The 13,174-nt window shown below is 45.1% G+C and overlaps 1 protein-coding gene across 1 annotated transcript; it reads right to left on the bottom strand.

The window, feature by feature from the left end:
- Positions 1–8,642: 8,642 nt before the first annotated feature.
- On the bottom strand, positions 8,643–11,048 carry LOC143617565 (protein OCTOPUS-like). The gene has a single exon (XM_077090082.1). It carries the CDS (start codon positions 10,862–10,864, stop codon positions 8,810–8,812), a length of 2,055 nt encoding a protein of 684 aa, XP_076946197.1. The 5' UTR covers positions 10,865–11,048; the 3' UTR covers positions 8,643–8,809.
- Between the last annotated feature and the right edge of the window lie 2,126 nt (positions 11,049–13,174).

Raw genomic sequence — 13,174 nt, 5'->3', positions numbered from 1 at the left:
CAACCCCCAGGTTACCAGTAATCTGCCCGGGGTCCGGTTAGTGTTTCTTCATTGGCGCCATCCGTGCATAAAGCTAGAACTTCATTTTTCTCCAGTTTTTTCAAACTTCTAGAAAGATGGTTAAAGAAACTCCGGTAACCACAACCCCAGCTACTGGAGGGAATACCGGCAACACAGTTTTTACAAACACTACCCCGGTTACCCAAGCCGGGGCAAGTGAAGAAAATTTTACGAACACTACCCCAGTTACCCAAGCTGGGGCAAGTGCAGTAAATAATCGCCCATTGGGATTCACCGATACCCAGTTTAAAAAACGAACAAGACTCCCCCGCCAAACTCTCGATGAAGTTAAGGCATGGGCGGAGGCACGACAAAAGGAATTCCAAGCTGAGTTGGACGAACGCTTGCGTTCCGTCCAACAGGCCGACGAATTCGAAGAATACTTGGACAATGACTCGGAGGAATCCGACTCCGACGCGAACCCTCGCCATAGGGCAAAAGGGAAGCGTAAGGAAACGGACTCCCAACCGAGAAGGCATTTTGGACAAGCCTTCAAACCAAAAAGCACAGGTGGAAGTTCACGAGACTTCTCCAAAACGTACAGACCGAACGTTGCAAATGCGGGAACGTCCAAATTTGCAAGGGACATTGCGGAGGCAATTGCCCCAAAAAGTGCCAAACAAATGCCCAACATAGGCACTTATGATGGTATGTCCGACCCAGACGACCATTTGAACAGGTTCATAGCAGGGGCAACCGTCAGCAACTGGACGGAACCCACGTGGTGTTACATGTTTCAAATGACGCTGGTAGGGGCTGCTAGGGTTTGGTTTGATCGTTTACCGGTTAACCACATTTACGACTGGGCAGACTTCCAGCAGAAGTTTAGCCAACACTTCAGCCAGCAGCGAAAGTATACCGAGGAGCAATGGACAATCCTCAAATGCATACGGGAAGAAGATGAATCTCTGCCAAACTTCATCACTCGCTTCAACTCAAAGAAGTTAAGTTTGGGCAATATCAGCGAGGATCTTGTTCGCGCAGCCTTCATCCAGGGCGCGCAGGACCCAGAGCTTATCCGCACCCTAACGGGTAAAGATGGAATGCCATCCACATGGGATGGCATCATGACAGCAGCTAAACGCTATGCGGAAACGGAGAAGCAACTGGGTAGAGACCTTCCGCAGAACACAAACCTTTACACCCAGAGGACGAGAGAGGACAACGTCCTCACCGCCCGATTGAACAAAAAACGGAAGCAAGGCATTTGGCAGTCAAGGGTAAACTTTGACACCTCATCCGGCTTACAGCACCGATTGGGTGAAAGGGATAATGTAAAGCTGCACCGGAACTCCAGATGGACGCCACTTACCAAAAGCGTCACTGACATATTTGCTACTGAAGAGCTCCCATGGCCAAAGCCTCCAGTAATCCGACATCGTCACGATGCTGATCGGAGCAAGTACTGTGACTATCACAGAACAAAAGGCCACAACACTGAAGAATGCATAGACGTAAAAGACATGGTCGAAACATTCGTCAGAGATGGGACGCTCGCACACCTCGTGGCGAAATAAAAGCTAAGCAGGCAGGCAGGTGCGTGTGGAACCATGGCTGGGGTAAACACGAATAAAAAAATCAGCTTCAATGTGGAGACTACATGCTGCGTAAAGAACGAGATCCCGAAACAGGTGCGTGTCGGCTCGATGGCACTCCTGTCCCAACATGGAAGGGAGTTCAATTACACAGTTTGCATGTAATCAATTCCAATTTGTACAGAAAAGGCCAAGAGCCACTTCTAATGGAAATGATTCTCTTTCAAACGTCGAAGCTGATGATTTACATTTATACTTTTGCACACACTAATATGCCGGTTTTCACCGCATAATTACAAAAAACGTCATTGCATGGGAAGGCGGTCCTACCCGCACGAACCCAAAAAGCATGATAAACCTTCACGCAGGTCAGTTGAAGGAGAAAAAAGTTAACCATATGAAAGTGCTGGCCTATCCGCATGAATCATTCGAGGGAACTGCACCAACCTATCAACAACCGCGCGTGGGACAGTTGAAAGTTCTTAAGAGGAAAAGGTAAACCTATACGCAGGTCAGATATGGGTAAAGTTATGCCATCCTACTAAGTGCAAGTGACGGGTCTACCCGCACAATCACGAAAGAGGAAGCAAAACTTCACACCGATTATCAGCCACGTTCAAAGGTTAACTTATCCTCAACAGGCAAACCTTCACGCAGGTCAGTTGAAGGAGTTCAATTATTCCATTAAATGAAAGTGCCGGTCTATCCGCACGAATCATGAAAGGAAGATGAACACTAACCTATCAACAACCGCGCGTCGAACGGTTAAAACTATCCAACACTGGTGACGGCATTCACATTACGTGAAGTCGTTGCATGGGAAGGCGGTCTTACCCGCACGAACCCAATAACGTGGCAAACCTTCACGCAGGTCAGTTGAAGGAGTTCAATTATTCCATTAAATGAAAGTGCCGGTCTATCCGCACGAATCATGAAAGGAAGATGAACACTAACCTATCGACAGCCGCGCGTCGAACGGTTCAAAACAAAATTCTTAAAAAGGTAAGAAAAACCTACACGCAGGTCAGGTATGGGTAAAAGTTTTGCCATCCTACCAAGTGCAAGTGACGGTTCTACCCGCGCTATCACGAAAGAGGAAGCAAAACTTCACACCTATTATCAACCACGTTCAAAGGTTAACTTATCCTCAAAAAGTAAGAAAAACCTACACGCAGGTTAGATAAAAGTTAAAGTTTAGCCATCCTACCAAGTGCAAGTGACGGTTCTACCCGCACAATCACGAAGGAGGAAGCGAAACTTTAACCCACTATCAACCACGTTCGAAGGTTCTTATTCTAAACACTTGGAAAATTGCTATTTTAAACTAAGTATGCAAGTCATAAGTTTATAAAGCAAAGAATCCAATGAAAGGAATAACAATCGTATATTTCAATGATATATTACAACAGTGGCCGGGTAACTACCCGCCTAAAAGAAATCTATACAAAGCTAAGTCTATCCTAGCAGTGGGAAGGGATCTTCAGGATCAGGCTTCAGGGCCACCTCCGCTTGGACCAGCACCGTCAGAGCGCGGCTGCCCAAGGAAAGCCTTAAGGATGTTTAGCCCATCATCAGCAGCAGCAGCTTCGTTCACCTTCTCCACCACTGGATGCGGGAAGGCAGCGTACTGGTTCACAGCTTGGTCATAAGCAGCTTCAGTATTAACATTGAATAAAGGGAAGTTGGAGGGCGGAAAGCCTCTCTCAGCAAACCCTAGACCAAGCAGGAAGCCAGTCTTCTCCCCATCCTCATGAGAAGCGTTGAGGGCTGTGCTCATCGCATCGTCATAAGAGGTCTCCGAAAGGACCCGACGCACAACCTACAAGAGAATACAAAGTTAGAACATTTTCTAATTACGAGCAGAAAGCGTAAAGAAAAAGTTAAAGATACCTGAGGCAACGCTTCTCGAAGCAGCCATTGGAGGGTAGCTTGACTTTCTTTGTAAGCACGTTCGGCTCCGCTCTTATCAAGGTTGGCAAGTTGAACTTCCTTGGCGGCAGCCTCTTCGACGCTTTTGAGTTTCCTTTCAGTGCGGTCAAGCACCCCCCTCTGGTCAAGGATCTCCTGCAGCTTCTTGGCATCTTCCATTGCCAAGGCGTCATGAGCATGCTGAAGAGCCTTTAATTTGCATTTAAGCTGCTCATTCTCTTCGCGAAGCGGCTCAGCAACAGCTTCAGCCTGGGCAGCCCTCTCAGTTGAGTTTCGCGCAGTCTCCTTGGCCAGCCGAAGCTGTTCATTCACAGCCTGGGCAGCCTTGGAGCGGGCCTCGAGTCGCGCCTGGACTTCAACCTCGAGGGCCTTGAATGCCTTCTCCTTCTCGGCTGCGGCAGCGGCTAACTGCCGGTTCTCCTCCCGAAGAGCCCGCGCTTCAGATACATCTTTGGCGCGAGCTGCTTTTAACTTGTCGTTTTCACGACAAAGCAGCTCGACGCGGGGCTGCGTCCGGGCCTGGAGAACCCGAAGCTCATTGGTTAGCCTACCCTCTTGGTAGCTAGCCATGGCTTCCCCCAACGCACCATGAGGAGCAGCGTGGCGAGCCCAGTCCACGCACTCCACAGGGGTGCGAAGGGTTGTTCCTCGGCGTATGTTCCATCTTGGAACATACACTTCATTGGAATCCGACACTGCAAAAGAAACAAAGGCAGTTAGGAAAAGATGATAAAAATATACAAAGGAAAAAGAACCCTACGTACCTGTAGGGTCAATAACAGGCCGATAGCCGCCAAACCCATCACCTGAACCTAAAGGAAATCCATCCAACAGGTCAGGCAGACGGGAAGGTGGCATAGATCGGCGGGAAGCCCGGCGCGTACCTGATGGTCCGGTCGTCGGTGCCGGTGGCGCAGGTATAGTGGCAGCCGCTGTGGTAGCCATTGTTGGCGTCGCCTCCTCAGCAACAGTAACCGCCGGCTCCGTGAAAGATGCTGTAAAAATTGCACTCACGGCCGACGGAGACACCTTCTCAGCTGGAACAGCCTTGGGAAGGCTGGAACCAACGGAAGCAGGCGCAGACGCCTGGGTCGACGCCTCGGGAAGGCTGACCGAGCCTTCCCTCATTGGCGGAGGAATACTTGCTCCAACTCCACCCTGGAATGCGTCAACATCCACACCTGCACAAGCAAAAGTGTTAGAAAAATTTATTTGAAACAACAAATCTAGACAAGAATTATGGGGGTACTTACGGGGTTTCTTGAGCTTGAACGCACGGACGAGCGGGGGCGAACCCGATGGAGCCGGCCTTTTGACACCGGTAACCGTCGTCGTCGCTGCCTCCCCGGAGGTAACAGCTACAGCCTCCGGAGCGGTGGTCTCCTCACCACCGGGCTCCCCCGCCACCTCTGCACTATCTGACTCCGAGTCAGATAGGACTACCGGGTCGGCCGTAGAGGCCACCTTCTCCTTGCCTTTCCCGACGGCAGCCTTTTTCTTCCGCACCAGTGGAGGACCTTCTGCGGATTCCTCAGAAGAAGAAATGTCAACTCCAGCAGCAGGCACAGCATTGAGAGGTTCAGGGTAGAAGATAGGCTTACCTGGCCGTCGGTGGCTCAGGATCTCTTGGCCTGGCGGGTAAACCTCCACGAACCGACCCGCGGTCTGCTCTAAGATGGGCAACTCGTTCTCGTCCAGAGCACGAGTACCCATCCGCGCGGGACCATCTTCCTCCCGCGGGTTCAGGAGCGACTGAAGATCGTTCCCCTCTGAAATCAATAAGAAAGTTAGAAAAAATCGAAGTCAGCAAAATGAAACAAGACGTACCATAAGGGACAGAGTTCGAACCATATTCAAGGACGATCGGAACCTTATCCGCATTCGCCGCCTTCCACACCCGGCTCATCCCCAGCATCACCATCGCCGACTCCGGAAAACGGAAAACCGGGGACTGGACCCGGGATATCTTCGAGAACCATTCCGCCTCCTCGTAGTTGAGGGCGGGAAGGTTCGGAAGCGCCTGGCCATTCTTGAACTTCATGGCGATGGGGATGGCGCGAGCGGATATGAAGAAGAACTCTCTTCTCCACGAGCGAAGACTCCGCTCGGTGGTACAAATCTTTAAACCCTTGATACGGGTTGTAAGAGTGTACCACCCCTGGATGCACCTCCAAGTGTAGAAGGTCATCAGACGGTCAACGAGGGGCTCAAGGCCCAGTATCCGGCACACCCACTCAAAGTGCCGGACCTTGGCAATGGCCATGGGGTGCACCTCTGTCAGGTGCACACCGTGCCTCTCCAGAACACGGTACACAAACTTTGTCAACGGAAACCTAAGGTTTCCGTAGACAAAGAATGCAGCATAAACCCCGATCTTGCCACTAGGGGCATCATACACAGTATGGTGGGGTTCAGGAAACTCAGGCTCGAGAGACTCGAGCATGAACTTCCTGACGATATACTGGTACAGATCGACAGGAAGAGAGCACTGGCATTCGCCAGCAGTCTTCTGGTCATCAGCATCATGAGAAGGCATAGTGGAAGAAAGATGAAAAGAGATTTCAGGGTAATGCGTTACTGAACAGAAAAATTCACCGGAAATTACTTGAGAAGAAGAGATGAAAGTGAAAAGTGTGAATTGCAAATAACCCTCTCCCCCTTTATATACTAATCGCAATTAATGCGGTGAATTTAATGCGAAGGAGAGAGAAATCGAAGGTGCAATGAAACTATGACACGTGGCAAAAAGCAGACTGGCAACAGCTGTTGACAGGACGTGTGCCAGTAATTTCGCGGCCACGCGCCCGAAAAATCGCGCCCACGCGCCTGAAAAAGCGTCTGGAATGACCATATAATGTCACGTCACCATAACTTCCTGCACGTCCTGACACAGTCAGAAGAAACCGTCGCGCGACGTTTCAGAGGTTTGGACTGTTCCTATCTTTCCACCAACCTTTCGAATTTCAAAATTCAAAATTTAAAAAGAAGCGGGAAAATACCCCCTTACCTTGGCGAACAAGTAACCATAAGACGGATGCGGGTACAGTGTTAAGGCAAAACCCTTCACATACCTAACACCCGCAGGGAATTGAAGCCAAGAAAACCTTGGCGAACAAGTAACCATAAGACGGATGCGGGTACAGTGTAAAGGCAAAACCCTTCACATACCTAGCACCCGCAGGGAATTGAAGCCAAGAAAACCTTGGCGAACAAGTAACCATAAGACGGATGCGGGTACAGTGTTAAGGCAAAACCCTTCACATACCTAGCACCCGCAGGGAATTGAAGCCAAGTACCTCGGCAACCAAGTAACTATAAGACAGGTGCGGGTACAGTGTAAAGGCAAAACCCTTCACATACCTAGCACCCGCAGGGAATTGACGCCAGGAATACCTTGGAAGTAAAGTAACCGTAAGACGAGCGCAGGTACAGTGTTAAGGCAAAACCCTTCACATACCTAGCGCTCCGCTGGGAATTGAAACCAAGAAGGATCTTCTGGGCAATGCTTGCGGAAAAGGAAATAACATCCCCGCATAGCGGGAACGTCGAGAACTACGTTGTTTGAAGCTCCAGGATGGAATTGGTGGTTTTAACATAATTGATCACTATGTTCAAAACTACCAAAACCTCATGGAGAATCCACACAACTGGGACTCAATGCTCCTGACTTGCGAGGAGGTTACAGACCTACCCGCATCATACCCAAAGACCAAGCAGGAAACTCGGGCATTTCTGCAAGTGACAAGGACTTCCCATGGAAAACCTTACAAAACCCTTTTCAAAACCCTTTTAAGTCCAAAAGTTCACCTCACTTTATTAAACACGCATGAGAAGAACATTGGACTGGGGGGACTTGAAGAGGTAGGTCCCAGCAGAGCCCAGTTGGACCCGCAAGACTCACCTTAAACAGGGACGTCTGCGCAGAGACCAACTGGATCCGCAGGACCAACCATGCTCAGAGAAGTGACGTCCTTACGCGCAGTATGCAAGCTGGTCCCGCAGGAAATGCCTCCCATGGTGAAGGACTCCGCCTGTTCCCGCAGCCTCGGATACAAGCCATGAGGGAAGGCCACCCGCGCAGCATGGCTACACGCACTAGGCACTTAACTCTCCCCAGTGTCACCTGAAGGAATGAGCAAAGGCGGGAGGGGGAAAACTCCCGCCTAAATGAGCCAGTCCGTATGATGGAGGATCTTTTGTGTGATACCTGACGAGGTACAGACAAAAGATCTGACCAAGAATGCGACAGCTCACTGACAGCAGCATGGCAGACAGCACGCCACAGCACTGTGACCAATAGCCGCCGCCTACCCACCAACTCCTGCCATACCACGTGCCTAGCCTGTAGTTGGCAGAAGAGGAAGAGTGCACGACACGCCTGCTCTGTGTCAGCCGCTACCTATCCACCACTCACAGGCAGGGCACGTGCATAGGTTACAGTTGGTAGCGTGTTGGGCCGGCTAAACCCCTTGGAAACCTACCTTCGGCTATAAATACCCCAATGGTATGATCATCTTATCTTATCATATATACCTGATATCTGCTCTAGCAATCTCTTAATATACTTTTATATTTAAAGAGCAATCTAGTCTGATTCTCACGCCGGAGGGTGGTCACAAGGAGGAACCCCCCCCCTTCTCAGTGACGAGCTCACGGTGTCTGTTTTGCAGGTTATCAGAAGAACCATCTTCCAAGGGTTTAACCCCTCGTGGGAAATAGCTCTCCAACCCCCAGGTTACCAGTAATCTGCCCGGGGTCCGGTTAGTGTTTCTTCAATCCCTTATTCTGGTGATGTTATACGTCTATGGTCACGTATTTCTCTTTGGTTGTTTATCCAACTTTAATCCTATCAATGCATTCGTAAATGCATGTAACATAAAATTAACAATGTTTTGCAAATTAAAACGTTTTGTGTTTTTAGTTCTATAAAATTAACAATGCTTTTGAACTTATTTGTATGCCTTTTTCACATGTTGCCTAATTATAAGGAAGTGAATAAGTTGTATCAAACAATTACTTGTATCTCAAAAACAGAAAACAAACATTTTTAATAACCAGTCACATGTTACCCTTATAATCCACAAATCATTGAACCAATGCACCAGAAGTTCAAAAATGTTATTCATTTAATCTAAGAAGCAGAGCATGATCATGAAAACAACAAACAATATGAAACCAATTCACCAACCAATTTTAACATAAACATAAACATAAACCATAAACATAACCATTGTCCTTATTACACAATGAAATCAAATGCAAGAACAAATTAACCATTTTCGGTTTCAGTAAAGCCCAAGCATGTTCCTCGAAAACAAATGAGAATTACCCGTTGCTCGGGTTTTCCCCGATGAAATCCCAACCCCCGATCTCCGACTACCACTCAACGGCGCAAGGTAAAACCGCAATAGCCCGTTATCAATATTATTAGGTGAGTATCGCGTGCTACGGCTACGTTCAAGAACAAACTCATCACCCGTTCTTCGACTCTTCCCGTTCCCATTCCCATTCATAAGCGCGTGTTCGTTTCCAACCGCTTTTCCATTAATATTATTCGGGTTTGGGTTCAGGTTCGGGTTTCTCAATGAAGAACTTCTCCAACTTACACTACTATTGCTTCTGAAAACTTTCCTGTTGTTAAGAAACCCTTCATTGTTACCATCTTGCCATGACTCCGAATAAGATCTTCCGACACCACTTACGGAGCTGCAACGATCTTCATCGTCGTCTTTATTATTATTACTCCGCCGGTGGATGAACCCCCAAAGCTTCCACCGCCACTTTCTCGGCTTCTTGTTCTCCTTCTTCTCAACTGGAACCGCGTTATCCCTATCCCTAAACCCTAACTCAAACGTTTCGGAGCAATCATCCCTTAACGAATTTGAATTCGAAACCCTAGGCGGATCAATTGACACTCCATTGCTGTAATTGCCGTAATCAACAGTAGCAGGTGAGACTTTCGTGTTCGAAATGACGGGATTAACCTTTGATTCATCCAATTCAGCAACTACAGCAGCCGCCATTCTCCTAATTGAGTTAGATCTATCAAGGCTTTTCCTCCTTTTGGATGAAGAATCTAAATAATATTCTCGGGTTTGGATCGACCCGCCCGGGACATTATCCGTGAAAACCGAAACCTCTTCCACAGGTATTTGCGAATCACAACGCGCCACATGGACAACGGGAGCAGGCGCAGAAGCGGGAGCAGGCGCGTCTTCCACCATAGGAGGAAGACGCGGGAACGTCCTACCAACAAGATACCCGTCCCACGAAGCCCTCGGTTCATCAAACGAGTACCTCGGGTCGTCAAACGATATCCGACCGGCGTCTAACGAAAACCTCGGGTCCGTATCGCACGATCTACGCCCGAAACCATAATCAGCTATTTCGGACTGAGTTTCACGGAACTGGCGTGACAACGGCTTCTCGACTGGCAAAGTAGACGATAAAACGACGCCGTTACTTCCAGATACATCCTTCTTCTGTTTCCGCCTCCATTTATGCCATTTTTTGCTTAAAACAGACGCTGCTGACCAGAAATTTGACCGTGAAGGCTTTTTGGAATGTGAATCCAGATCTATGTGATCTTTCATTGGCTTTAATTCGTCGAAAATTAACTCCTTAGGTTCTTTCATTTCAACAGTTTCTTCTATAATATTATTATTATTATTATTAACGCCTAAATCGTTAATTTCAACCACGTCTAATTCTTCCGAAACCCTAATTACACCGTCTTCTTCAATTTCGTCATTAATGTGGCATTGCTCCTCTTCTTCTTCTTCTTCTCTATTCGTTTCGAGAACGACGCCGTTTCCGGCGAGAGTTTGTTGCGAATACGACAGCCTCGGCGGTTTATTCTCGTCGTGAATTGAGAACAACGACGAGAGAGTGTTACGTCCTCTGACGTCACACGATTTCCGTTGCGGCTCGTAACCGCCGGCGGAGAAACCTAATAATCCTTCGGCTTTCGCGGCGGAGAACGACTTCGTACGGCGGAGCTCCGGGAAGAACGAATTTGAGTTTCTGGTTACCTGTTCTCGAGTCGCCGGAGCTTTGTTTTTGTTCACTTCCGATGATGCTGATGTTACTCGGAAAATTGACTTGATTGCAGCTGCGGCGGAGGCGGCGGCGGTGGCGGAGGAGGTGGAGTTACGACGGGAGGAGGAACCGGCGGCGGCGTTGGCGGCGGACTGGTCTAACGTGGTGAGGCGTTCGCAGAGGCATTCAGGGCAGAATCCGGTGAAGTTTTCGTCGGGGTGACGGTGGCAGCTGAAGGAGGAACGCGGTGGCTGCAACGACGGCAGCGGTGGCGGTGGTGGTTGGTCGGTTGGTGGATTCATTGGTGGTGAAGTGGTGGTGGAGGTAAGGTGAACACAGTGCTCATGTTAGCAAAACAGTGAAAGTGCAGTGTTTAATGCGCCTGGAATGAAACCGTTAACGTTTTCGAGAGGTTTTATTTTTCCTTTTTTTTTGTTTCTCACACCGATAGTGAAGGTATTGAGAGAGACAATTGAATTAAATTATATCTGTTTTATTATTTATTATTATTAATGGAAAATTTAATAATTAATAGTATCTCACTTTTTTTCCCTTTGGATACTTTGCTTCTTCACAACTCTCTTGTTGTTAATTATAAGTAATAATATTTTTTTATTATTAAATTGGCTTTATTGGAGTCTAATATAAGTTTACTGTCATTTCTAATTACAATTTTCCTTATATAATTCCTCTCACATTGTTGACGTTTTTAAACCCTTGCCCCATGCTGTTATCATGTCCATTCCTAAAAACTAAGGACATGTAATGTAACTCATAATTTCAACAAAAAAAAATCGTGATGAGTGTAAAAACAGTTATAATTCTTAAAATCTGTTTTGATAATAAACAATGTTATTCGTTATTTACTGAAGTTTTTTAAAATTGTTCTAACTTATAAAAATCGCTGAAGTTTCAACACCATGCAACTATTGGAAGTTTCAATAAAATAAATACATTATTTTGTTATTTTATAAACTCTTAAGTAGGAAATAATTGATTAAATATCACAAAATAATAACCACATTTTGTTATTATTCTATTTAAATCATTTAATTTTTTAAAACAAAGTGATTTTACATATTTATAAATTTAAGTAGTAATAAAATTTAAGTAATTTTAAAATTTTAAAGGGATTTTATTGAAACAATTTTAAAAATTATGTGGTATTTGAGGATTTTGTATTTTTATCCCAGATAATTTTATCTTTACTATATATAATACATTAAAGAGGGGTAAACTAAGACGCACATTTTTAAGTAATTTACAAGTTTCAATGCATATGGTACATGCACACAAAGGGTAAAGTAGTCTTTTCAACATATAATTACAATTATGGTACCCCAACTTTACTCAAATTTTGTAATTCAAGAACTACTTACAACTTTGACCCTTCATGTTTACCCAATTTAACTCAACTTTATACTTTTTTTATTTTAATCTAATATGTTTTACAAAAATATGATTTAAAAAAATCCGAGCATACCTATTTAAACGGGCTTATTTTGTCTACGTTCCAATATAATTTTTTTTCAAATCAGATGAACGGTTTGAAATGTACAAGTTATTATTGCATAAAAATAAATAAATAAACTATTTATCTATTTGATAACAAATTAAATAAACTTGTTACAATTAAAAAAAGTTCACTTATTAAATATTATACTATTTAATGTACAACTTTGACCCCTTATGTATATCCAAATTACTCAACTTTATTCTTTTTTTTATATTCATTTTATATGTTTTACAAAAATATAATTAATAATACTCAAGTTATATAAATATCAAAATAATCAAGACAATCTCGACTTTAAGATTTCAGCTTTAGTTTAGAGCAGAGCTGAGTCGGCTTGATGTAAAGTTTGAGTCAAGCTAGCCTTGGCTCGCTAACAACCTTAACTTAAAATGTTATTCTCGCTAAATCGTGCGAGCACTCGACTAGTATAATATAATAACTTGGTTATAATATGAACCGTTGTGAAAGAAGGATTTTCAAAGATTCGTTTGAAAGGAGAAAAGCAATTTACAATCACGCCCATCCGCTTTTCTCTCTCTTTAGTTTTTGTCTCTCTTTTCCTCCTTTCGCTTTCTTCCTGCCTCTTTCATTTCTACACCATGATCAAAAGAAAATAATTATATTCTCATCTCATTTTTAAACTCTTTTTCAAGTATTCACTGAATATATTTTTAAAAATAACAAACAAGCAGGATAGCTAATAAATTATATACCATTCGGTTTCATTGCCACACCCTTAGTTTGGCAAATAGGTTTCGAGTTTCTAGTACCCAATTGTGAAGTGTGATGGTACGAAAGGATGATGGATGATCGGATTCCACCACGTATGCTTGCTTCTAGTTTTGAATGTAAAAATGAATAATAACGTGGCAATATGGATTCGTTCGGGTTCTCAACATTCGCCTCTAGTAACCTAAATAAAAAATAAATACTCGGTTATCTATTTTCTTTTCATTAACGCTTTCTATGTTTTATTATAGCTACGTGTGCGTTCAAGTTGCTTCAAAACTGACGTTTGTTTATTTATTTTTACAAATTATACTCGGAAAAAATATTAACTTTTTGTAAGTAACTTACTAATCATCTCTTCAGGGCC

The sequence above is a fragment of the Bidens hawaiensis genome, unplaced genomic scaffold, assembly GCF_021521415.1.
Source record: "Bidens hawaiensis isolate Kalapana, Puna unplaced genomic scaffold, B.hawaiensis_p1.1 tig00055689_1, whole genome shotgun sequence".
Taxonomy (NCBI): domain Eukaryota; kingdom Viridiplantae; phylum Streptophyta; class Magnoliopsida; order Asterales; family Asteraceae; genus Bidens; species Bidens hawaiensis.
Note: the sequence above shows the minus strand (reverse complement) of the source record. Positions and strands in the feature narration are given on the sequence as shown.

Bases quoted from the DNA above. Each gene is read 5' to 3' on its own strand.
- LOC143617565 (XM_077090082.1), bottom strand. From the start codon at position 10,864: ATGAATCCACCAACCGACCAACCACCACCGCCACCGCTGCCGTCGTTG.